We start from the raw sequence: 25,361 nt of genomic DNA, 5'->3' as shown, positions 1-25,361 counted from the left end.
ACATAACAATAATAATAATAAAAAAAAGTGTAAAAATAGGGAACACGGTCAGATCAGTGAAACATCACTTATTATAGGACTTACATCGCTGGTCAGCTTGGACATCTCTCTAGAGTGTGAGAGCTGAGGAGTGTCCGTGGAACCAATGTAATGGCCTTTCTCTAAGTTGAAGGTTTCTTTATATTTCAGCTACAGAAAAAAGAGATTGGAATAATAAATTAGGTAGAGGCAAAAATATTAGATATGAAACAGACAGTTATTGCATGGACGGATAGAGATATAGATAGATAGATAGTTATTAGATAGAATAGATCCTGCAACCAAGTAAAATATAGGTTAGATTGGTAGATAAATAGGAAGATACATAATTAAATATATATGAGATAGATAGATAATAGATAGAGGGATAGATAGATAGATAGATAGATAGATAGATAGATAGATAGATAGATAGATAGATAGATAGGAGATAGAGAGATAGATAGATAGATAGATAGATATGAGATAGATAATAGATAGATAGCTATGAGATATATAATAGATATGAGATAGATAATAGATAGATATGAGATAGATAATAGATAGATATTAGATCAATTAATTGGAGATAAATAGTGATTAGATAGATTGATAGATACATATCAATTAGATTATATCCTGCAAAAAAGTTAAATATATGTTGGATAGATAGATAAATAGATAGATAGATAATAGAGGGATAGATAGATGATAGACAGATAGATAGATAGATAGATAGATAATAGATAGATAGATAGAGGGATAGATAGATAGATAGATGGATAGATAGATAGGAGATAGATAGATGATAGATAGATAGATAGATAATAGATAGATAGATAGATAGATAGATAGATAGATAGATAGATAGATACATAGATATGGGATAGATAGATAGATAGATAGATAGATAGATAGATAATAGATAGATAGAGAGGATAGATAGATAGATAGAGGGATAGATAGATAGATAGATAATAGATAGATAGAGAGGATAGATAGATAGATAGAGGGATAGATAGATAGATAGATGGATAGATAGATAGGAGATAGATAGATAGATAGATAGATAATAGATAGATAGATAATAGATAGATAGATAGATAGATAGAGGAATGGATAGATAAATGATAGATGATAGATACTGTAGATAGATAGATAATAGATAGATAGATAGATAGATATATAGATAGATAATAGATAGACTGGGACTTATTTATCAAGCAATTTACTCTAAAAAAAATAAACGTCTTTCAAGACTTGCACCATATTTATTGTGTTTTTATAACACTTTTCCAACAAGGAGGCATAACTTCTCTGCAGAGGAGCGCTGTGTGCCAAGAAAGGAGTGTGACCTAAGGTGCATCATCATGCGTCACAAAAAGCGGCAACTTAAAATTAGACAGGTTTAACAAACAGCAGATGCCAAAGCAATGTCCTTTTGGCATCTGTTGGGTTGGTCAAGAGAGGAATTCCGTAAATGTAAACTGAAAATAAATATATATATATATATATAAAAATAATATATATATATATATATATATATATATATATATATATATATATATATTATTTTATTTTTTTAAACATGTGAGCCCATGGGTGATGGACGCCACTGTATGGGCGTCTTTGTGAATTTATCATCCTATTCTTACAACATACAGTACACTTTAAAATCACTAGGAATCGGACATTTTTTATTTTGGCAGCATGTAAAAAAAATCATGAAGATCGTAAATAATATAATACAAAAAAATAACTCACATCACTTTGGTTGATGGCATTCATTTTGGCGAGCACAACGTATGGTGGGTCCACCACATGGGTGAAATTGGAAAAGTTGGTTTGGGCGTCCTTCTTATAATGTCTCTATGGGGAGGAAAAAAAGCAAAATAAAAACAAAGAAGACAATGACAAACCATAATCACTACATCCGGTGATCAACAATCAACAATTTTACTAGTAATTACTGTGAAGTCAGAAAGTATTAATTACACTGTGTGTTATGGGGTTTATATCAGTATTTAATATGATGGGGGACCTAAAGCTCTGGCCTTGGTCATTACTGACCCTAATATGTCCTAACATGTGATCGGGAGGTTTGCTTTAAAGGGAATGTGTTCTCAGAATTAACCTATTGTTTAAAACAGGTTTTGATGTTAAATACATTTTATGGGGTTATATGTTTATGGTATTTTTCATATTAATACCTATATAAAAAATAGATTTTCACACTGTCCACTAAGCCTAATTTTAGACTCTTACTTCTTGTTCTTCACATGGACTAAGACCCTATTTATTTGTATAGAAGCCTTATCTGAGCATACTCTAATCTGGGCAATGTTAATTGTAAAGGAGGAGGAGGTGAGCTGTGACATCAGCTATTGTGAATGGAGGCCTGATTTATCTATTGAATATAGAGGTGTTATCAGTCATTGTACAGGAGGAGGAGGTGAGCTGTGACATCACCTATTGTGGAAGGTGGATCCTGTGTTATCTACTGTATATAGAGGTGTTATCCATCATTGTACAGGAGGAGAAGGTGAGCTCTGACATCACCTATTGTGGATGGTGTATCCTGTATTATCTACTATATATAGCGATGTTATCAGTCATTGTACAGAAGGAGAAGCAGGTGAGCTGTGACATCACCTATTATGGATGGTGGATCCTGTGTTATCTACTGTATATAGAGGTGTTATCAGTCATTGTACAGGAGGAGGAGGTGAGCTGTGACATCACCTATTGTGAATGGTGGATTCTGTGTTATCTACTATATATAGAGGTGTTATCAGTCATTGTACAGGAGGAGGAGATGAGCTGTGACATCACCTATTGTGAATGGTGGATTCTGTGTTATCTACTGTATATAGAGGTGTTATCAGTCATTGTACAGGAGGAGGAGGTGAGCTGTGACATCACCTATTGTGGATGGTGGATCCTGTGTTATCTACTGTATATAGAGGTGTTATCAGTCATTGTACAGGAGGAGGAGGTGAGCTGTGACATCACCTATTGTGAATGTTGGATTCTGTGTTATCTACTGTATATAGAGGTGTTATCTGTCATTGTACAGGAGGAGGAGGTGAGCTGTGACATCACCTATTGTGGATGGTGGATCCTGTGTTATCTTCTGTATATAGAGGTGTTATCAGTCATTGTACAGGAGGAGGAGGTGAGCTGTGACATCACCTATTGTGAATGTTGGATTCTGTGTTATCTACTGTATATAGAGGTGTTATCAGTCACTGTACAGGAGGAGGAGGTGAGCTCTGACATCACTTATTGTGAATGGTGGATCCTGTGTTATCTACTATATATAGAGATGTTATCAGTCATTGTACAGAAGGAGGAGGAGGTGAGCTGTGACATCACCTATTATGGATGGTGGATCCTGTGTTATCTACTGTAACACAGGATCCACTGTAACCATTCGTACGCACCTCATTAACCAGTTCTTGAGCTTTCCTCACTTTCTGGTGCTCTACAGAGTCTAATGGAACCCATCCGCAACCACGAATCCATTCCAGGTCAGATTTGTAGACACTCTAAAGTAAAAAACGATGTGATGAGTAATTGTCATGGAATAGACAGTAAAATAAAATGTTTAAGAAAGCCTCCATAACTCACATCACTCTGCAGGTCATAAGCCTTCCTGGCTTGTATGCAGTCGTTCTGGTCGGGGTGGCATGTCCACTGGTGAAGGTAATGACGATAGTCAATACCACTGGCCAAGCTCTGCCCTTGCTTGGCTGTTTCGAGTGATACCATGTCATGAGGAATATGGATTTTCGACTTGCTCTTCTCATAAATCTTTTTGTATTCTCTATCATTCTGGATCAGGTTGGTGTGTTTGAACCATTTTAATTTAGGATCTGCGTCAGCATTTGGAACACCAACGTAGTGACCTCTCTGTTTGATGTGCTCAGCTTTGTACTTCAGCTAAAAAAAAATATTAAGAATATAAAATAATAGGTTAAGTATTGTAGTAGCATAAATTTTCAGATACAATAGTATGGTGAAAAAGTACCATCTTCCTTAGCCTCTTCTCTGACTATGGGTGGTGGAGGAGGTGGCGGTGCACCAGCCTTCCGATCAATATACCCTTCTTTTTGCCAAGAGACTTTTTTCTTACTGTTGGGAGTGTGATGTGAATGTAAATCAGGAGAAGGCCTCATTTTTTATTATTCCTAAGAGGACTTCTCATACAGGTCGCCCCTGCAAGTACTAAATATCGGGGTTGCATTTAAAGGGAGAGCACACAAGCCATTTACTCCAGAGCCCCCACTATAAACCCTTCCTACCTGCCTAGACTTGTCTTCCAAAATTGTATACCCTAATTGGGAGAAATGTCGGTCCAATGTATTACGCAAGAGAGTTTTTGGCAACTGCATAGCCAGTTATCCTGGCAGAGCAAAAATGGTCTTTTTGCCCCATCTGAGAAAGTTAATACTATTAGAGACCCATGACAGTTGGGGGCCCTGTTGGAGACTTTGCATTTGGGGTTCACAAACTTCAAATTACACCGCTGACTTTTGGCTTCTTCCCTGCCATTCACTTTTAGACTGTAAACTAATTGTAGCTTGCAGTTTCCAAGGTGTTCTTTTTGTGATATATATGTGCCCTAGTGAGCTTTTGTGGGCAGGGGGAAAGGTATGTATAGCAATGGCTATTTTTGAAAATCCTACAGTGAGGGCTTCTTGGTCCCCTCTGCTATATGTTGATTGCAATAAGAGTCATATGGGGTCTTAGTCCCATAGGTGGGGGCCTCACTAACTTGAATCTAGATATGGTGGACATTTATATGCATAAATGAAAATAACATGCAACGTCGAAAATTCTGCAATTTTGCCCTGAAAAATGTTCTATAGACTAATTTCGGCATGGATCTCCATAATGCAATGTATATAAAAAAATGGCTGATAATTATTTCTGATACGTTGATTCAATAACCTGTGTTTGATGGGCAGTATTAATTCACATATCGAGGAGGCAAGGGAAGGGATTACCTCGCTCTGAGCAATGCTGCTCTTTTTGGCATGTGTTATCTGTACTGCATCATGGGGTAATAGGTAACCAGTTGCCTTAATTTTGTCCCAGCCTTCTGTGTACAATTTCTAGAATGGAAGGAAAGAAATGTGAAAAAAAGTTTAGTTGTGATATGAAATTAGATAGATAGATAGAAGATTAGATAGATGATAGACAGATAGATAGATAGATAGATAATAGATAGATAGATAGATAGATGATTGATAGATAGAGGGATAGAGAGATAGATGATATAGATAGAGGGATAGATAGATAGATAGATAGATAGATAGATAGCACATACATTATTGACGTTCTTAGCCGCCTCTTTTGCAGTTATCAGCAGGGGAGTATCGGTCACTGCTATGTATTTTGTCTTAATGTTATTCCAAGCTTCGTGATACTTAATCTGAAAATAAATCCACACATAGTAAGGAAAACGGGATAATTTACAAACTAGTACAACGTATTTTGATAGACTGAAACCACAACTTGTAAATCTATCTATTATAATGTTTTAGGTATAGCAAAATGAGAGAAGTATAGTAAGCAGAAATGGGTCAGAGGTTGGGATTGGGTTATCTGGGGAAGACTGGTGAAATTCAAATAAGTTGTTGGGAATATTGGGGGGTTAGTGAGATCAAAGTGTAGGGAAGGATTTATCTGGGAAGGGTGGGTGACATTAGAGTAAGGAGATGGGGTTATGTAGGGAAGGGTTGATGACATTAGAGTAAGGAGGTGGGGTTATCTGGGGAAGGTTGGTGAAATTCAAGTAAGTGGATGGGAATATTGGGGTGGAGAGATCAAAGTATAGGGTTGGGTTTATCTGGGGAAAGGTTGATGACATTAGAGTAAGGAGGTGAGGTTATCTGGAGATGGATTGGTGACATTAGAGTAAGGAGGTGAGGTTATCTGGGGAAGGGTGACATTAGAGTAAGGAGGTGAAGTTAATTGGGGAAGGGTGACATTAGAGTAAGGAGGTGAAGTTATCTGGGGAAGGGTGACATTAGAGTAAGGAGGTTGGGTTATCTGGGGAATGGTGACATTAGAGTAAGGAGGTGAGGTTATCTGGGGAAGGGTGACATTAGAGTAAGGAGGTGGAGTTATCTGGGGAATGGTGACATTAGAGTAAGGAGGTGAGGTTATCTGGGGAAGGGTGACATTAGAGTAAGGAGGTGAGGTTATCTGGGGAAGGGTGACATTAGAGTAAGGAGGTTGGGTTATCTAGGGAAGGGTGACATTAGAGTAAGGAGGTTGGGTTATCTGGGGAAGGGTGACATTAGAGTAAGGAGGTGAGGTTATCTGGGGAAGGGTGACATTAGAGTAAGGAGGTGGAGTTATCTGAGGAATGGTGACATTAGGGTAAGGAGGTTGGGTTATCTAGGGAAGGGTGACATTAGAGTAAGGAGGTTGGGTTATCTAGGGAAGGGTGACATTAGAGTAAGGAGGTTGGGTTATCTGGGGAAGGGTGACATTAGAGTAAGGAGGTTGGGTTATCTGGGGAAGGGTGACATTAGAGTAAGGAGGTTGGGTTATCTAGGGAAGGGTGACATTAGAGTAAGGAGGTTGGGTTATCTGGGGAAGGGTGACATTAGAGTAAGGAGGTTGGGTTATCTGGGGAAGGGTGACATTAGAGTAAGGAGGTGGAGTTATCTGGGGAATGGTGACATTAGAGTAAGGAGGTAGAGTTATCTGAGGAATGGTGACATTAGGGTAAGGAGGTGGGGTTATCTGGGGAAAGGTTGGTGACATTGGAGTAAGGAGGCGGTGTTATCTGGGGAAGGGTTGATGACATTAGAGTAAAGAAGCAGGTTTATCTAGGGAAGGGTTGGTGACATTAGAGTAAGGAGGTAGGATTATGTGGTAAAGGGTTGGTGACATTAGAGTAAGGAGGCGGGGTTATGTGGGGAAGGGTTGGTGACATTAAAGAGGTGGGGTTATCTGGGGAAGGGTGGGTGACAGAGTAAAGAGGGGGGTTATCTGGGGAAGGGTTGATGACAGAGTAAAGAGGTGGGGTTATCTGGGAAGGGTTGATGACATTAGAGTAAGGAGGTGAGGTTATCTGGGAAAAGGTTGATGACATTAGAGTAAGGAGGTGAGGTTATCTGGGAAGGGTTAATGACAGAGTAAAGAGGTGAGGTTATCTGGGGAAGGGTTGATGACTAGAGATGAGCGGTGTTCGACTAGAACTGTTCGCCAATCTCAAATTCGAGCTGTTTGGGGCGGTGTTCGAGTTGTTCGACGAACCCGAACGATTTGCAAAAAATTCGGCTGTTCGAGGTTATGTTCGATAACTGTTCGTGCACCAAAAGCGTGTCCTGCATGTCTGGCGCTATTTAGAGCACCAATCATGCAGGGATTGTCTGCCACTCACTAATGTCACAGCCATGGTGGTTGTGGCATTACAGTGATTGCCCAAATCGATGGGAACAGTGCCAACAGTGAAACATGAAAAGCCGGCAATTCAGCAGCGGCATACACCGGTACCCGACAATTTAGAACCGAAAGAATAGAGCTTCACACATAGATTAGATAGATATAAACATGTCAGCCACATATATACGAAGCACAGTGACAGTGTTGCTTACTGTACTTGTCATTTAGCGTAAAGGATTTATCAAAAAAAATAATAGTGTTTTCATGCACCGTCTCTTTAAAAAAGCCGGCCGGCAATTCAGCAGCGGTACCCGACAATTTAGAATAGAAGGAATAGAGAATCACACATAGATTAGATAGATAGAAACATGTCAGTCACATATATATGAAGTACAGTGACAGTGTTGCTTACTGTACTTGTCATTTAGTGTAAAAGATTTATTAAAAAAAATAATAGTGTTTTCATGCACCGTCTCTTTAAGAAAGCCGGCCGGCAATTCAGCATCTGTACCCGACAATTTATAACAGACAGAATAGAGCTTCACACATAGATTAGATAGATAGAAACATGTCAGTCACATATATATGAAGTACAGTGATAGTGTTGGTTACTGTACTTGTCATTTAGTATTAAAATAAAGGATTTATTATTAAAAAAATTGGCGTGGGGTTCCCCTTAATTTTAGGCTCTAGGGAGGTTAAGCAGACAGCTGGGGCAGATGTTTGAAGCCTGGGAAGGGGGTAATACCCACGGAGCTTCCCAGGCTACTAATATGAGCCCCCAGCTGAATACCTAGCCTTTACTAGCTATTAAAATGGGGGACCCCCCAAAAAAAATGACGTGGGGTCCCCCCTAATTTAATAGCTAGCAAAGGCTAGGCAGACAGCTGGGGGCTGATATTAATAGCCCAGGAAGGGAGCCATGAATATTGGCCCCCTCCCAGGCTAGAAACACCAGCCGTCAGCCGCCCCAGAAATGGCGCATTCATAGGATGCGCCAATTCTGGCACTTAGCCTCGCTCTTCCACGCTGCCCTGGTGCGGTGGCAGGGGGTAATAGGGCTGGGGTTGATGTCAGCTTATAATGCCAGCTGACATCAAGCCCAGGTTAGTAATGGAGAGGCGTCTATAAGACACCCCCATTACTAACCCCATAGTGAAAGTTAAAAGAAAACACAACACCCAGAATAAAGTCCTTTAATTGAAATAAAGACACAATTCTTTATTGTTCTAAATTAAACCATACTTACCATCACGCCCATTCCAGCTGAAGCCAACGATCTCCTGTAATAAAAATAAAATAATAAAGCAACCTCATCCTTACCTTTCCATGGTTCCCACGACAGCTTCAGCTCTGCTACATCGAGATGACAGGCTGGACCGCAGCAGAACGCTGCCATCCAGCCTGTCATCCCGCAGACACTGAGAAGAGCAGGCTTGCTTGCGCTCCACATTGTCTCTCTGTGACGGCATAAAGATGAGCCGAGGTCATGTCCAATGAACTCGGCTCACCTCATGCACGTCACTTACAGCATGGGAGAATTCTCACGCTGAAGCGCTGAGTGCAGGAGAATTTTCCCACGCTGTCAGTGAGGTGCATGAGGTGAGCTGAGTTCATTGGACATGAGCTCACCTCATGCACGTCACTGACAGCGTGGGAGAATTCTCCTGCACTCAGCACTTCAGCGTGAGAATTTTCCCACGCTGTCAGTGACGTGCATGAGGTGAGCCGAGTTCATTGGACATGACCTCGGCTCATCTGGATGCCGTCACAGCGAGACACTGAGGAGCGCAAGCATGCCTGCTCTTCTCAGTGTCTGCGGTATGACAGGCTGGATGGCAGCGTTCTGCTGCGGTCCAGCCTGTCATCTCGATGTAGCAGAGCTGAAGCTGTCGTGGGAACCATGGAAAGGTAAGGATGAGGTTGGTTTATTATTTTTCTTTTATTGCAGGAGATCGTTGGCTTCAGCTGGAATGGGCGTGATGGTAAGTATGGTTTAATTTAGAACAATAAAGAATTGTGTGTTTATTTCAATTAAAGGACTTTATTCTGGGTGTTGTGTTTTTTTTAAATACTTTACTAGAAATTCATGGTGGTCATGTCTAATACTGGCGTGACCCCATGAATTTTGGGCTTGGGGCCAGCTGATAATACCAAGCTGGCCCTAACCCCTTTATTACCCAGTGAGCCACCGCACCAGGGCCCTGGATGAGTTGGGTACAGCGCCAGAAGATGGCGCTTCTATGAACGCGCCATTTTCCGGGGTGGCTGCGGACTGCAATTTGCAGCGGGGGGGGGGCCCAGAAAGCTTGGGCCTCCCTGCGCTGCAGATTCCAGCCCCCAGCTGCCTAGTTGTACCTGGCTGGACACAAATATAGTGCGAAGCCCCACTTCAATTTTTTTTAATTATTTCATGAAATTCATGAAATAATTAAGAAAAAAAGGCCTTCCCTATATTGTTGTGTCCGGCCAGGTACAAATAGGCAGCTGGTGGTTGGGGGCAGCCCGTTCCTGCCTGCTGTACCTGGCTGGACACAAATATAGGGCGAAGCCCCACTTCAATTTTTTAAAATTATTTCAGGAAATTCAAGAAATAATTAAAAAAAAATTGACGTGGGGCTTCGCACTATATTTGTGTCCAGCCAGGTACAGCAGGCAGGAACGGGCTGCCCCCAACCACCAGCTGCCTATTTGTACCTGGCCGGACACAACAATATAGGGAAGGCCTTTTTTTCTTAATTATTTCATGAAATAATTTAAAGAAAACTGACGTGGGGCTTCGCCCTATTTTTGTGTCCAGCCAGGTACAACTAGGCAGCTGGGGGCTGGAATCTGCAGCGCAGGGAGGCCCAAGCTTTCTGGGCCCCACCCGCTGCAAATTGCAGTCCGCAGCCACCCCGGAAAATGGTGCGTTCATAGAAGCGCCATCTTCTGGCGCTGTACCCAACTCATCCAGGGCCCTGATGCGGTGGCTCACTGGGTAATAAAGGGGTTAGGGCCAGCTTGGCATTATCAGCTGGCCCTAAGCCCAAAATTCATGGGGTCACGCCAATATTAGACATGACCACCATGAATTTCTAGTAAAGTATTTAAAAAAAACACAACACCCAGAAAAAAGTCCTTTAATTGAAATAAACACACAATTCTTTATTGTTCTAAATTAAACCATACTTACCGTCACGCCCATTCCAGCTGAAGCCAACGATCTCCTGAAATAAAAGAAAAATAATAAAGCAACATCATCCTTACCTTTCCATGGTTCCCATGACAGCTTCAGCTCTGCTACATCGAGATGACAGGCTGGACCGCAGCAGAACGCTGCCATCCAGCCTGTCATCCCGCAGACACTGAGAAGCGCAGGCTTGCTTGCGCTCCACAGTGTCTCTCTGTGAGGGCATCCAGATGAGCCGAGTTAATGTCCAATGAACTCGGCTCACCTCATGCACGTCACTGACAGCGTGGGAAAATTCTCCTGCACTCAGCGCTTCAGCGTGGGAGAATTCTCACACTGAAGCGCTGAGTGCAGGAGAATTCTCCCACGCTGTCAGTGACGTGCAGGAGGTGAGCTGAGTTCATTGGACATGAGCTCACCTTATGCACGTCACTGACAGCGTGGGAAAATTCTCCTGCACTCAGCGCTTCAGCGTGGGAGAATTCTCACGCTGAAGCGCTGAGTGCAGGAGAATTCTCCCACGCTGTCAGTGACGTGCAGGAGGTGAGCTGAGTTCATTGGACATGAACTCGTCTCATCTTTATGCCGTCACAGCCAGACACTGCAGAGCGCAAGCATGCCTGCGCTTCTCAGTGTCTGCGGGATGACAGGCTGGATGGCAGCGTTCTGCTGCGGTCCAGCCTGTCATCTCGATGTAGCAGAGCTGAAGCTGTCGTGGGAACCATGGAAAGGTAAGGATGATGTTGCTTTATTATTTTTCTTTTATTGCAGGAGATCGTTGGCTTCAGCTGGAATGGGCGTGATGGTAAGTATGGTTTAATTTAGAACAATAAAGGATTGTGTCTTTATTTCAATTAAAGGACTTTATTCTGGGTGTTTGTGTTTTCTTTTAACTTTGACTATGGGGTTAGTAATGGGGGTGTCTTATAGACGCCTCTCCATTACTAACCTGGGCTTGATGTCAGCTGGCATTATAAGCTGACATCAACCCCAGCCCTATTACCCCCTGCCACCGCTACAGGGCAGCGTGGAAGAGCGAGGCTAAGTGCCAGAATTGGCGCATCCTATGAATGCGCCATTTCTGGGGCGGCTGACGGCTGGTGTTTCTAGCCTGGGAGGGGGCCAATATTCATGGCTCCCTTCCTGGGCTATTAATATCAGCCCCCAGCTGTCTGCCTAGCCTTTGCTAGCTATTAAATTAGGGGGGACCCCACGTCATTTTTTTGGGGGGGTCCCCCATTTTAATAGCTAGTAAAGGCTATGTATTCAGCTGGGGGCTCATATTAGTAGCCTGGGAAGCTCCGTGGGTATTACCCCCTTCCCAGGCTTCAAACATCTGCCCCAGCTGTCTGCTTAACCTCCGCTAGAGACTAAAATTAAGGGGAACCCCACGCCAATTTTTTTTAATAATAAATCCTTTATTTTAATACTAAATGACAAGTACAGTAACCAACACTGTCACTGTACTTCTTATATATGTGACTGACATGTTTCTATCTATCTAATCTATGTGTGAAGCTCTATTCTTTCTGTTATAAATTGTCGGGTACAGATGCTGAATTGCCGGCCGGCTTTTTAAAAGAGACGGTGCATGAAAACACTATTATATTTTTTAATAAATCCTTTACACTAAATGACAAGTACAGTAAGCAACACTGTCACTGTACTTCATATATATGTGACTGACATGTTTCTATCTATCTAATCTATGTGTGAGGCTCTATTTCTTCTTGTCTAAATTGTCGGGTACCGGTGTATGCCGCTGCTGAATTGCCGGCCGGCTTTTTAAAGAAAGCGTCTTCTGAGCAGTTTGTCAGCTTTTGGACACCTTTGAAGGTGTTTTCTATGTGTTTCTATGTGTTTTTGTTTGCCTGCCATTGGTTTTAACGGTGTTCGACGGTGTTCTAAGGTGTTCGACGAACAGTTCGACGAACAGTTCCTCGAACATCCCGGTGTTCGACGAACCGAACCCGAACACTACGGGGGTGGCTCAACACTATTGATGACATTAGAGTAAGGAGGTGGGGTTATCTGGGGAAGGGTTGATGACATTAGAGTAAGGAGGTGAGGTTATCTGGGGAAGGGTTAATGACATTAGAGTAAGGAGGTGAGGTTATCTGGGAAGGGTTGGTGACATTAGAGTATGGAAGTGAGGTTATCTGGGGAAGACTGGTGACATCAGAGTGTAAGGAGGCGGGATTATTTGGCGAAGGTTGGTGACATCAGAGTGTAAAGATGAGGTTATCTGGGAATGGTTGGTGACATCACAGTTATGAAGCAAAGTTACATTGGGAAAACTAGTGATGCCACTGCCCAGGTGAATTCCCAGACTTCCTATCAAGTATGCTTTCAAGCTCGGAGAAGATTATGGAACCAGAGGACTGACTCTAAATACAATACATTACTAAATAAAGTTAAAATACATTATAAATTAAAGTAAAAAAAACAAACAAGAAAAATATTTTTGAAAAATACTTACATCACTCAGGATATCAGCACTTTGCTTAGCTGTGACATAATCCACTCTGTCACTGACGGCTGTAAACTTGATAGTGTCTGGTTTAGTTCTATACTTCTTCTGTAAATAAAAAAAAATTGGGGCACGTACATCAATTTAGTCATTTCTATTATTTCATGAAATATTAACAAAGAAGAGTTAACTGTACCTCGCTTATAATGTCTTGGGCAAACTTAACCTTCTTAACATCTTGAGACCCATCTGGGAACCAACCAATTCCACGGAGCCACTCCAGGTCTGACTTGTACAGAGCCTACAAGTAAAAGGGAATATAAATATTTACTACAGGCTGATACAAATCCAACATCTCTGAAGGTGCTAATGACCACGCGTAATGCTGAAAAATTGCAGTTTTCTCACTGGAGCACACACAATAGCCTGACATTTTATGCTTTTCTGCAGATCACTTTCCAGCTTTACTTTATAGATTGAGTCATGAGGAGCAGAGTCATCTCATTTTCCTGAAATAATTGTCTCTTTTGTAGTATTGGAGTCTTAGATAAGACAATATATCAATACTATGCACACAAGAATTAGCTATGAATTGAGTTTCCCTGCCACTCGCTCTCTTGGGGTTGGGGAGTGAATTCTTTCTGGAAACTTTATTAGATGGTGGACCTTGTTCTGTTAACTGAGATGACATAAAATATATTCCCATCAAACAACTCCGAAATGTTAAACTTACATCACTCTGGAGGTCGTAGGCCTTTCTAGCTTGAATGACGTCATTCTGATCTGGTAGACATGTCCATTGGTGCAAGAAGCGCTTATAATCAATGTCACTGACCAAAGTCTGACATAGCTTGGCCTGAACTATGGACACCATATCTACAGGTAGGTTCAACTTTGTCTTGGATTTCTCAAAGTCTTTCTTGTATAACAGGTCACTGGGAAGTTTAGATGCCTTCAAATTCCAGGCCAACTTGTTGTCATCGTGAGCCGTGGGCGTTCCTACGTAGTGACCCTTCTGCTTCTCGTGGGCTAACTTGTATTTATACTGTAGGTATCAATGAAAACAAGGATGTTGCAAAAAATTATGAATTTGCTCGATAAAAACATGAATTTCACAATGCAAATTTTTGGATTGAAAAATTGTAAAAATAGCGGAAAAAAAATAATGATAAATTATACAATAAGTTATTAGTTCAGTATGTGATATACTGGAAGTAACACTCACATCACTTGCAATCTCTCTTGAGGCTTTGGCGGCTTTGATGGCAATTGCATCAGACTTGAGGTCATAAATCATTTTCACCTTATCCCAGCCTTCTCTGTAAAGTTTCTGAAATAGGAAAGATCATTTTAAGAACATAAGTAAAAGGATGGTTAGTATTTATGACTGCGAGTCAATTTGATGCATTGGTTCAAAACTTTTTTTTGCAATTTTGTACATGGCCACCGAAGAGAACAAAGGGGTTGTTTAAAATGATAAAATACACAGCTGCTTTTTGCTAGAACAGCGCCACATCTGTGCACAGGTTCTATGTGGGTATTGCAACTCAGCCCCTTAACCTTCAACTGAGCTGAGCCGTGGACAAGTATGGTGCTGTTTTTGACAAAAAAAAAAAAAAAAGAGAAGATATTTTCGTAATCTTAGACAACCCCTGTATGGGAAATTTGTCATTAGAAAAATTACCTATTGTTTAAATTAGATTTTCTTGAAAGAGTAAGAGTACAGAATATGCTGTCCTGTGTGTGTGCATATGAGGAATAACACTATTTCTGGCCATTTTGTGACTTGTATCCCGCATTTTCCACAAGTTTTCTCCTCTGAAGGATCTATCTCTTAATCTGCAGTTGTCTCTCAGCTAGTGGGTGGAAACTAGCTGCTATGATGTCTCCCAAACACAGCACACAGAGAAAGATTCCAGATCTTCATTCCTTATCACACAGACACAAGCAGCAGGTGTATGAAGGACGCTATACAGAAGTACGTAGTAGTGAAGATTTGAATCCAGCTTTGTGGTATCTTGTTAGAAAGCTCAGCATGATCTTTCTGTGTCTCCAACTGCCTGTTCTCTCACTCTGCTCCTCTCATCACTATAGAGTAAATAAGCTATGTAACCTGGCAGCACAGTGGGATGGCAGTCTGTCTCGTCTGCGCAAGACAGAGTTAAGCTGTCTTTTCAAGAGTTGATAATAAGTTCAGAAGGCAGAAAGGAGAGCAAAATGTGGCTTTTAAGTGGGTGAGGAAGAAGATTTCTCTGATAATATATATTACAAAGTTTTTTTTTTATATTTGTTTGTACTATTGATTTATGCAAAGTTTGTTGAAAGTAAAATTTCCTTTTGAATGTACTTTTAATATTTTATTATTTTTCATATCACTATGAAAAAATCTTGCACATTTTACACTTCCTGTTCTACAAATGGAAATTGGAAAGTGACTTAGATTATGTTTTCTTACAAAGAAGTCTTATCTGGGTATAGTTAATTTTGCTGTGACATCAGCTATTTTGAATGGTAAATCATGTGTTATCTACAGTATATAGAGGTGTTATCAATCATTGTACAGGAGGAGGAGGTGAGCTGTGATATCACCTATTATTAACAGTGGATCCTGTGTTATCAATTGTATATATAGGTATTATCAGTCATTGTACAGAAGGAGAAGCAGGTGAGCTGTGACATATCCTATTAATAACAGTGGATCATGTGTTATTTACTGTATATAAAGGTGTTGTCAGTCATTGTACAGGATGGAGAGGGGGTGAGCTGTGACATCACCTATTATGAATGGTGGATCCTATGCTATGTACTATATATATAGGTGTTATCGGTCATTGCAAAGAAGGGGAAGAGGTAAGCTGTGACATCCCCTATTGTGAATGATGGATCCTGGGCTATGTACTGTATATATAGGGGTTATCGGTCATTGCACATAAGGGGGAGGAGGCGAGCTGTGACATCTATTATTAACAGTGGATCCTATCTTATCCATTGTACATAGAGGTGTTATCAATCATTGTACAGGATGGGGAGGAGGTGAGCTGTGACGTCTCCTACTGTAAATGGTGGATCCTACTGTACATAGAAAAATAAGTGTAAGTCTAGTATAAAGCTAGTGACCAATGTGAAAATTTCAAGACTCCTGTTTTTAAAAATATAGATAGTGATATGGAAAATGAAAAAAAAATCTAAAATGTAAAAAATAAATGCTAAAATATAAATTGAACATACTGTAAAATCCTAATATAAACAATAGGCCATTCTCTGATGACGTGTTCAGTTTAAGAACTTCTTTGAGTTTATTCTTGTGCCTTGAGATGGAGCAGGACTCCTCGTGTTATTGCATCCTATCACAGGCTGCTTGCTGAACATCAGACCAAAGAACTTTTCCAAGGCTAATTACATACTTACTGAAGGGCAGTTTCTGTGAGATTTCGCTAAATTTTACTCTGACGACTTAAAAAATGTAGTCACGAAAGCCGCACAGACACTTACATTGCTGACATTTTGAGAATTAAACTTTGACAACAAAATCTCAGGAGTATCCGGCATGACGTGTATGGTTCTCTTGTCTTGTTCCCAAGCTTCTTTATATTTGGCCTTTAGACATAAAAAAAAAAAAAAATCAAGTGGGTAATTATAATATTTTTCATGACTGTCTTAGGTAAAATAAAGCCATATATTCAACATACAGCACTGATCTGGTCAGCATTGATCTTTGACAGGACGACAGATGGAAGGTCCACAATGCTGGTGAACTTCAAGCTGCTGGCTGGTTGACGGTAAAGGCGATCATTCAAGATGTCTTGAGCATTTTTCACTTTCTTAACTTCCACTGAATCAGTTGGTATCCACCCACATCCTCGAATCCATTCCATATCCGATTTGTAGACGGCCTAGAAGAACAGAGAGCAAGATACTTTACTTGGGATACATCTCTTGAATATGAAGCTTTTAGAAATAGGATCTGATTTACTTATATGGATGAATGGAGTTATGTAAAAGCATGGTCATGTTGCCCTGAATCCTCACAACCAGTTAAATCGGCTTTTAGTACACAGACCAGTCTAAAATGTTCAGACCTGTCTCAATTCACATTTTAAGTACCTTGCTATCCACTCTTTTTCAGTGGATGGCTCATCTTCATCAGAATTCTGCCAGCACTATAGGAGTTGTAACTTTCTTTCCCTACCTTTCCTGCATGCATTGCTTCTGCAGTCTACAGTGACCTTTTTGCACTGAACTCAAAACCCATTTTTTTGTTATGTCTGCATGACATCAGAAAGAGAGGAGAGCAAGGACAGAGAGACAAAGACCCACCCTTGCCTGCTGTAGAAAAACAAAGACCCGCCCGCAAACCTGTAGACAGACAAATTTCTGTCTGTATTTCCTGTAGAAAGACAAAGACCCATCTTTACTTCCTGGAGAGAGAGAAAGACCCACCCCCAGTTCATATAGAGAGAAAGACCCCCCCCACACACTTCCTGTAGAGAAACAAGCCCCCCCCCATTTATTGTACTGACACAAAGACCTGCTTTCACTTCCATGGAGAGACAAAGACCCGTCCCTATTTCCTGTAGAGACACAAATATCAGCCGCACTTCCTGTAAACACACCAAGACCCGCCTCTACTTCCTGTTGAGACAAAGACCTGACCCATTACTTGTAGAGACACAAAGTCCCACTCTGATCCGCCCCCACTTCCTGTAGAGAGGCAAAGACCTGTCGCCACTTCCTGAAGAGACACAAAGACCCACTCCGAGCAGCCCCCACTTCCTGTAGAGGCACAAAGACCCATCTCCCACTTTCTGTAGACAGATACAGACCTGCTCCCACTTCCTGTAGAGACACGACTCGCCCCCACTTCCTATAGAGACACAAAGACCTGCGCCCATTTTCTGTAGAAAGACAAAGACCTGTCCCACTTCCTATAGAGACACAAAGTCCCACTCCCACTTCTATAGACACAAAGTCCCGCCCCCACTTCTGTAGACACACAAAGTTCCGCCCCCACTTCCTATAGAGACCCAAAGTTCCGCCCCCACTTCTGTAGAGACACAAAGTTCCGCCCCCACTTCCTATAGAGACACAAAGTTCCGCCCCCACTTCTGTAGAGACACAAAGACCCGCCCCCACTTCCTATAGAGACACAAAGTTCCGCCCCCATTTTCTGTAGAGACACAAAGTTCCGCCCCCACTTTCTATAGAGACACAAAGTTCCCCCCCCACTTCTGTAGAGACACAAAGTTCCGCCCCGACTTCCTATAGAGACACAAAGTTCCGCCCCCACTTTCTGAAGAGAGACAAACACTCACCCTGACCCGCTTCACTTCCTGTAGACACACAAAAACCCATCCCCACTTCCTATAGAGACACAAAGTTCCGCCCCCACTTCTGTAGAGACACAAAGTTCCGTCCCCACTTTCTGAAGAGAGACAAACACTCACCCTGACCCGCTTCACTTCCTGTAGAGACACAAAGACCCATCCCCACTTCCTATAGAGACACAAAGTCCCGCCCCCACTTTCTGTAGGGGGAAAAAGACCTAACCAACATCCTGCAATCCATTCCAGTGTCTCTGACTGTGCATTGGTGTGAATTTTTGTTTTAAATATATTTTTTGTTAATAAGGTACTTTGTAATTTGGTTAGTCATCACTTTGACCTGCAGACAAAACTGCGATTTTTTTAAATTACATTGACAATTAAAAATTATAATAATAAAAACAAAAAAAAATAAAACTTCGTATAGTAAAAAAAAATTGGATTTAATGGATTGACCATTCATATGCTTACATCACTCTGCAATTCATAAGCTTTCTTGGCCTGGATGCAATCATTCTGGTCAGGGTGACATGTCCACTTGTGCAGGTAATGGCGGTAATCGATCTCAGTGGCAGCTGCTTGGCCTTCCTTGGCTGTCACAATGGACACCATATCTACTGGTAAGTGAATCTTGGTCTTGGTCTTCTCGTAATCACGTTTGTATATCAAGTCACTTGGAAGCTTGCCGGACTTGATCAACCACATCAACTTAGGATCATCCTTGGCTGTGGGAGCGCCAATGTAGTGACCCTTTTGTTTCTCAAAAGCAAATTTATATTTGTACTAGAATCAGAAAAAAACACATTTATTATTTTTTTATTATATAATAATAATATATAAATTATTACTTAATTCCAACATTAATACTAATGTGGTATAACAAGTTTTATTAACTTCACCCAAAAACACCTATGAACTATTTGATTGACGCTTTTACTTGATCTGGCCTTTACTAGAGGATTAAGATTTAATTTGAGACTATTTAGGGGGCCTACGGAGGGAATTATTGAATTGCAATACGTAAAACATGCAGTAATATAAGTTGCGATATAATGCTTACATCACTAGCAATGTCTCTTGAAGCCCTGGCACTTCGGATAGCGATGGCATCTGCTTTTATGTCAATGGCCTTCTTGACTTTATCCCACTCCTTCCTGTACAATTTCTGTAAAATGAAAAAAAAAAAATGATCACATTTTTGTTCATCCACTTGAACATCTCTGCTTTTATTCTGAATTCTTACGTCAAAGATTGACTTACTTCGCTGATGGTTTCGGCATTGACCTTGGATTGGACCATCTGTGGAGTGTCTGAAGGGAGGCTGAATTTCGTTTTCTGTTGATCCCATGCATCTCTGTATACACGCTGTACATTAGAAACAGATACATATATTAATTAAGACACAACATCATAGTGATGATATATAAATTCCCATTTGAGAAGTACGTGAGGGCACCAAATGAAAAAAAAAAAATGGAATTATTTCCATCTTGGAAACATGAGATAATTCATCTGCATGAAGTGACATGAAGTCAGCATCCACTTGTCCATAGAATATATTTCTGTATCTTTTAGATCCATAATGAGACCTAAGTCAAAGAACATCACTCACATCGCTGATCTGAAGAGCGTTGGCCTTAGCCAAGACGATTCCAGGAGAATCCACAATGCTGGTGAATTTGATGGTGTCTGGATGCTGACGGTACTGGTGCTCACTTAAAATTTCTTGAGCCTTCTTTACTTTGTTGACCTCAAGGGAGTCAGTTGGAATCCAACCGCATCCGCGGATCCATTCCAAGTCAGATTTGTAGACCGCCTGTGGATGAAATGCCGTCATCATGGAGGATGTTGAGAGCAGTCAATAATAACCTCCAATAAATTTGATCAAATAGTTGGACTTGAAGTTTAACTACACTTTCAAAAAAACTATTAATGTGTCTTAGAGAAAAGTCAAAAGTTTTGATAGGTGGGGGACTATGTGATTGGACAACCACAGATTGCTAAATTGAAGGGGCGTGTGCTCTCCTATGATCACTGCTTTCCATGGATACAGTTTTGGAGCAGAGTAAGGCTCAGCCAAGGGCTTATGCGCCTGTGTTTTAGTAATGTCAAAAGTTTTGATCGATGATGATCTAGGTGCTGAGATTCCCACCGATCAAGGCTTCTGACTCATATCTTTGACAGGTCAAAAAAGTTTTTAAAAATTGATGCCTAAAAATGTTTAGAGAGAAGTTCTACATAACATGACATACATCACTCTGGAGATCATAGGCTTTCTTGGCCTGGATGACGTCATTCTGGTCAGGCAGACACGTCCATTGGTGAAGGCGATGACGGTATTCAATGTCGTTGACTAATTTCTGGCAGTTTTTGGCCAAAACCACAGACAGCATTTCCACGGGGCTGTTGTACTTGGTCTTTGACTTCTCAAAATCCTTCTTATACACCCGGTCACTCTGGATCTTGGCAACATGCATGGCCCATACAGATTTAGGATCATCCAATAAGCTTCTGAACCCAACATGGTGGCCTTGCTGCTTGCGATATCCTATTTTGTATTTGAACTGTAGGGAAAAATACATAACTTTGGTATTTCTACAGAGTGGAAAGTACGATTCTCACAAATATAGAAGAGGGTATATAAATTCTCCTTTCTTTAGTGCTTACATCACTAGCGATATCTCTTGATGCTCTGGCTGACTTGATTGCAATAGCATCAGCTCTGAGGTCATATCCCTTTTTCTTAGAGTCCTCCCAGGCCAACTGGTATTTTTTCTGCAAATCAAAAACTCCAGTTAAAGTGACAAATCTTATTGTAAAGTGCAAAAAACGAAATAAATGAACCAAAAATAAGCAATCTATACACATATGAAGGTGCTCAACTGCAATACTTTTCATTTTTATTTGCTTCCTGGAGGTAAAAAAATAGAAATAAATATATATTTGTATATAATTTTACAGGGCAAAATGAGGATTTTGGAAGCCGCTGGGCCAAAGTAAGTGTCGGTAGCTCTTCTGGTAGAATGAGAAGATAAACTACTGTAGGTCAGAAACTGGATCCACATGTGTGCAGTTGCTATATGTTAATTGCTTTATAGACGATAAAATAACACAATATAAAGGTCCCATGTGGTGCCCAAATAATACCAACATACAGTATACAAAATGATGCGACCACAGTGCCTAAATAATAACACCGTACAGTGTTCAAAATAATGTCACTACAGTGCATAAATAATACTACCATACCACTACAATGTCCAAATAACCACTCCATATAGTATACTACTAAACTACTACAGTGCCCTAATAATACTACCATACAGCATACAAAATGATGCCATTGCAGTGTTCAAATAATACCACCATATAGTATACTAAATATTTCACTACAGTGCCCAAATATTACCACTATGCTGTATACAAAATAATGCTACTACAGTGTACAAATACTGCCACCATACAGTATACAAAATAATGACTCTACTGTGCCCAAATAATACCACCATACAGTATACAAAATAGTGACTCTACTGTGCTCAAATAATACCACCATACAGTATACAAAATAGTGACTCTACTGTGCCCAGATAACTACACCATGCAACATACAAAATGATACATGAATAATACCACCATAAAGTATACAAAATAATGCCACTACACTGCCTAAATAATATCACAATACAGGCTCCAAAATAAACTCACTACAGTGCATAAATAATACCACCATAACACTACCATAACACCTCCATATAGTATACTAAATGTTTATTGCTACTACAGTGCTCAAATAATACCTTTATATAGTATACAAAATGACGCCACTACAGTGCTGAAATAATACCACCATATGATATACAAAATATTGCCTCTACTGTGCCAAATTTTTAGCACCATACAAAACAAAATTATGCCACAACAGCTCTCAATAGAGTGCCATAAAGAGCACTAATGATACCGCCATATACTGCCCAAATAACAGTACCAGTCGGTTCTCAGTTTCCAGATTGTCAGGCTCAGAGGCCTTTGGTTTGATCTAGCTGATAGACATCTCAGGGGCATTTGCCCCATTTCCTCTCTTATCATCCAACCTTGGGTTACAAGGTTTGTGATGTTTTATATTGTGTAACAATAATTTTTTTTATTAAAGTAACTACATTATTTTTATATTATAGGTCTTATTAACCTTTGTGTCTTATAACTGATCGGTATAAACCATGGGTGAGATGTACTCACGTTGCTAATTTGGACAGCGTTGAGCTTGGCTTGGACCATTCCTGGTGTATCTGCCGGCAGGCTGAAGTGCACCTTCTCCTTATTCCAGGCATCTTGGTACAGGCTCTAATAAAAAAAAAAAAGTCAAGGCAAAAACGTGTGAATGAATTTAGTCTTTATAAGAAATTTAAAAAAAAAGTTCAAAAAGGAAAAAAGAATCATGACAAGACTCACGCCGCTGAGCTGCAGAGCATTGGCTTTGGCCAAAATGATCTCTGGAGAATCCACAACGCTGGTGAATTTGATGGTGTCGGGATGCTGACGGTACTGGCGTTCACTTAGGATTTCTTGAGCCTTCTTTACTTTGTTCACTTCCAGGGAGCCATTAGGAATCCAGCCACAGCCGCGGATCCATTCCATGTCGGATTTATAGATCCACTAAAAAGAAGAATTGTTCTTTTGTTATTACTTTTGCCTTAAAGATTTTTTGGATTTTTGTGACAATTTTTGATTTTTCCTTTATAAGTCAAATTGTGTCGGTTTACCTTATTTCAAAAGTCTGATGGTTGCCGTTGGAAACAGACTACAATTTATGGACAGTCCGTTGTCAGGCATGTAATACTACATCTTAAACCATTTCCCTTTACAGCCAAGCCATACACATCCTTGCAAAGCCATGCGCCTTATTTGAGCGAACGGCAAACAGTATTTAAAATGGGTCTAAAACTAATTGCAACAATTGGCATTTTTCCTCCAAAGTCAAGGCGCACGCAGTATTAAATTTGCACCATTTTTTTTTTTATTAATTCTTCTTATCCCTTTAGTGAACTTAAAGAATATGGGCAATTTTTGTTTTACTTAAATTCTTGCATTTTAGACAAAAATAATAATTTTTCCAAATGAGTTCTATTAAAAACGTTGGCTTTTACAGGCTTTTTATTCCCCTACTGAATCATTTAACTAAGAACCCATCAGTGAATGTGTTCTGATGGGGAGTTTGGAACTCTTTTGTCTGATCTGTCCTTTTCTGAGCTGATTTATGACCACATTAAAGCTCGGTTAAATTTTGATGTGGTCATTGGTCATAAAGCAGCACAAAAGAAATCATTAAAACACAGATAAAAGAGTTATAAATTCCCCCCTCAAAACAAACTTGTTGATGGGTTCTCAGTTAACTCATTCTGCAGCCAGCATTGTGCAGGAATCCAAAGATCCTGTAATAGCCAAACGGTGCAATACATTTAATGAAACCGAATTGCAAAAAATATTTTTAGCCCCGAAAACTTGCCTTTAAATAAAAAATATTTATATATGTCCATAGGTATCCATGACCTTTAAGCAAGGACAGGTCTAACGTTTTCTTATCTATAATCCCTATGTGTTTGTGCAAGAAATTCAAAATTTTCCGACCCCAATAATTTCCGATAACCTCCCTTTTGACTTTTTGTTAGTGGCAGGACATAAAACTCACATCACTCTGGAGATCATAGGCCTTCCTTGCTTGTATGACGTCATTCTGGTCGGGTAGACACGTCCATTGGTGAAGGCGATGGCGGTATTCAGCGTCGTTGACTAATTTCTGGCAATTCTTGGCCAAAACCACAGACAGCATTTCCACGGGGCTGTTGTACTTGGTCTTTAACTTCTCGAAGTCCTTCTTGTACACCCGGTCACTCTGAATCTTGGCAACATGCATGGCCCATACAGATTTAGGATCATCCAATAAGCTTCTGAACCCAACATGGTGTCCTTGCTGCTTGCGATATCCTATTTTGTATTTAAACTAAAAAAAAATAAAAAAATAAAAATTGTAATTAGCTTAAAATATATTTTCAACAATACTGATTTTTTTCAAGGGCTTTTCCAGCCTTCGAAAAAAACTAAATATATAAACAGGAGCAGATGTTATCAAATAAAAGTTAATCTATGGACATCCATATGTGACTGCTGCAGACAATCACTTGCCTCGGCAGTCACATACCATACTACTGGTGTCACCACTCAGCCATGTGAGCAATGATGTCAGTAGTCTGTCCATAAAGCACATAAGGTTATGATGTTTGGACTCAGCAGGTATCCTCCATGATCTTATTTCATTATTGAAGATTTATCTACTAATTTAGGTTATGGAAAAAAGTACTAGTATATGTTTTTGGTGTAAGTTTAAAGAATTATTCCCAACGTTAAAAGTTATCACTTTTCTGCAGGCTCATAGAAAATGAATGGAGCAGTGGTGCGCATGCGCTGCCCCCTCTTCATTCCAATGGGGCATTTCAGAGCCTAATTTTTGTGACTGGTGAGTTTCCCAACCCCACCAATTTGAACGTTACCACCTATCCACAGCCCCCTAGAGAATGTACGAAAAAGTGATGCGCAGTCTCTGATTAATTCTAACACAGTATTTTAGAGCCTTGTTCTTGTGATCAGTGAGCTTCCTGGTGGTCAGAACCCACCGATCAAAAAGTAAACACCTATCCACAGTCCCATAGAGAATGAATTGAGCAGAGGTGTGCATGCGTAGTCTCCGATTCATTCCAACTGGGCATTTCAGAGCCTAGTTCTCCTGATCAGCAAGTTTCCCAGTGGTCAGATCCCACTGATCAGAAAGGTACCACTATCCACAGTGCCCTAGAGATTGAACGGAGCAGTTGACAGTCTCTAATTCATTCCAACAGTGCATTTTAGAACCTAATTCTCGTGATCGGTGAGTTTGCCAGTGGTCAGACACCTGAAATCAGAAAGTTGCCACCTATTCAAA

General features: G+C 40.5%; 1 protein-coding gene across 25 annotated transcripts in view; it reads right to left on the bottom strand.

Annotated features, from left to right (window-relative positions):
* Positions 1-25,361, bottom strand: part of NEB (nebulin) — a 203,011-nt gene that overhangs the window by 83,091 nt on the left and 94,559 nt on the right. For all 25 annotated transcript variants that reach the window (XM_073647182.1, XM_073647185.1, XM_073647188.1 and 22 more), the window contains 21 exons: positions 24,075-24,386; positions 22,838-23,041; positions 22,625-22,729; positions 21,053-21,160; positions 20,638-20,949; positions 19,998-20,201; positions 19,646-19,750; positions 19,446-19,550; positions 18,857-19,168; positions 16,754-16,957; positions 16,557-16,661; positions 14,290-14,394; positions 13,798-14,109; positions 13,261-13,365; positions 13,074-13,172; positions 5,351-5,455; positions 5,028-5,135; positions 3,649-3,960; positions 3,462-3,566; positions 1,783-1,887; positions 85-189 (listed from right to left, as the gene is read on the bottom strand). In XM_073647182.1, the coding sequence (XP_073503283.1) occupies positions 85-189; positions 1,783-1,887; positions 3,462-3,566; positions 3,649-3,960; positions 5,028-5,135; positions 5,351-5,455; positions 13,074-13,172; positions 13,261-13,365; positions 13,798-14,109; positions 14,290-14,394; positions 16,557-16,661; positions 16,754-16,957; positions 18,857-19,168; positions 19,446-19,550; positions 19,646-19,750; positions 19,998-20,201; positions 20,638-20,949; positions 21,053-21,160; positions 22,625-22,729; positions 22,838-23,041; positions 24,075-24,386 (3,537 nt within the window). The remainder of the gene's footprint in view (positions 1-84; positions 190-1,782; positions 1,888-3,461; positions 3,567-3,648; positions 3,961-5,027; positions 5,136-5,350; positions 5,456-13,073; positions 13,173-13,260; positions 13,366-13,797; positions 14,110-14,289; positions 14,395-16,556; positions 16,662-16,753; positions 16,958-18,856; positions 19,169-19,445; positions 19,551-19,645; positions 19,751-19,997; positions 20,202-20,637; positions 20,950-21,052; positions 21,161-22,624; positions 22,730-22,837; positions 23,042-24,074; positions 24,387-25,361) is intronic.

The sequence above is a fragment of the Phyllobates terribilis genome, unplaced genomic scaffold (genome assembly GCF_046119375.1).
Source record: "Phyllobates terribilis strain yellow unplaced genomic scaffold, ASM4611937v1 Scaffold_9__5_contigs__length_417890890, whole genome shotgun sequence".
Classification (NCBI taxonomy): Eukaryota; Metazoa; Chordata; class Amphibia; order Anura; family Dendrobatidae; genus Phyllobates; species Phyllobates terribilis.
The sequence above is the reverse complement of the archived record's forward strand: the minus strand, read 5'-3'. Positions and strand labels throughout refer to the sequence as shown.